This window comes from Melanaphis sacchari, unplaced genomic scaffold, assembly GCF_002803265.2.
Source record: "Melanaphis sacchari strain LSU unplaced genomic scaffold, SCAv2.0 Contig257_pilon_pilon, whole genome shotgun sequence".
NCBI classification, from domain to species: domain Eukaryota; kingdom Metazoa; phylum Arthropoda; class Insecta; order Hemiptera; family Aphididae; genus Melanaphis; species Melanaphis sacchari.
Genome location: NW_020271130.1, coordinates 359,864 through 361,630, shown reverse-complemented (window position 1 = coordinate 361,630; position 1,767 = coordinate 359,864). Strand labels below are relative to the sequence as shown.

Genomic DNA, 1,767 nt, shown 5'->3' with positions numbered 1-1,767 from the left:
ACTGTGAGCAAATGATTTATCACATACTTCACACTGGTATGGTTTTTTTTCAGTGTGAGTTCGTTGGTGTGTTGTTAGATTACTACTGTGAGCAAATGATTTATCACATACTTCACACTGGTGTAACTTCTCTGCCATGTGAGTTTGTTGAAATACTTTCTTTTTTGGTTATAATAGATTGTATAATAATTATGATGCCTATAATCACGAGAGTATGTATATAAAAAACAAATCTTAATTATTCTGGAAAAAAGTGTAAGTTAATTGAATTGAACAAAAAACGTTATTTTGTTTATGGTAAATATATACTTTATTGCCATAGATAATAATAATGTTAGTCGATATTAATAAAATAATAATAATTTACAATTATTCTACTAGCTAATATGTTTAATAATAATAATAACAATAAATAAATAGTATATAAGAGTATATATGTTACACAAAACAGTATACGGGAGAGAAGAGGACTAATGCACAATATGATCGATTAGAACTTATTTATATCGCCGAGTTTCCTAACCAGTATTGTTTATTAGTTATTACCATCCAAAGTTATTACTTATTAGATAATTAGTAGAATTTTAATAAGGCATACAATATAATAATTATGGTACTTATAATATCAAATAATATGAATTAAATTATTGTTATGTTTTATTTAATTGATGGGCTTTATTTCTGATAATATTTCTAGTAGTTTAAGAGCCATAACAGACGTATATAGTTTTACTGGTCTTCCCTTATCATTTACTATTATTGTTCTTAAGGCACACATGTCCTATTCTTATGTGTTTAATGATATGTATGTGTTGTGGTGCTTCGAAGCTAATAACACAAGCTTTATTTATAATTGCTAAATATATTTTACAAATATCTCATAAAAAAAAAAAAAAAAAATGAATATATATTTATTTTACAAATATCTCATAAAAAAAAAAAAAAAAAATGAATATATATTTATTTTACAAAGTAATAACCATATTCGACTCTAACAAACCTTAAAAGATAAAAAGATACCCAACAGTTTTTATAATAATCGCTTGGGGGTCCAGTTGTAAAGACACTACCACAATTTTCCTGAGTAAAAATTTTTATGGTCAATATTGATTCTGATACTTATTTTTTTCTATTGACACCATTCAATGGCTGGAGACTACCTCGATTTCCGGATTTGTAAAGCAATAACGTAACTCAAATATAGAGTACATATCTGAGTCTCTCTTCTCACAAATTTCCTATGAATAAGAAGGATAAATTCCTCAAAAAACCTTTAGATTTACGAAACAATTTAACAACTGCTGTGTCTTCTTATTTTGTTATTGCATCACCTGAAACATTATCTGTAACATTTTTATTGAAAAATAATTCATTTGGACGAAATCTTTACATTTGTTCAGAACTTTTTCAATCCTTTATTTAATCCATTAATTGTTCAAATAGCCACTTTAGAAATAATCCATTATTCGTTGAGATTAACTGTTCTTTCTTAACCAAAACATTACTTTCAATGAATTTTTTAAAATGAAATCGTTTTCATCGACGGATCGATAAATTTCACCAAACAATTTTTAACTTAAGCCAAAGTTATGTAAATTACCTCAAATATTATTGATCTTAAATTCATATCCTCCTTGTTATGAATATACTACTCATGCACTAAATATTATAAAACATGAAACTCTTATTATTTATGTCATGGATCAAAAACTCCCAGTTAATCTAAATCAATCCTGTTTTGTCTTTAAAAAAAAATTTTTCAAAATT

General features: G+C 25.6%; 1 protein-coding gene across 1 annotated transcript in view; it reads right to left on the bottom strand.

The window, feature by feature from the left end:
- Positions 1–1,211, bottom strand: part of LOC112595116 (zinc finger protein 2-like) — a gene marked incomplete at its 3' end in the record, with an annotated part of 1,372 nt that extends 161 nt beyond the window's left edge. Inside the window, 2 exon segments of the mRNA XM_025340209.1 lie at positions 1–159; positions 1,161–1,211. Coding sequence (XP_025195994.1) covers positions 1–159; positions 1,161–1,211 — 210 coding nt within the window.
- Between the last annotated feature and the right edge of the window lie 556 nt (positions 1,212–1,767).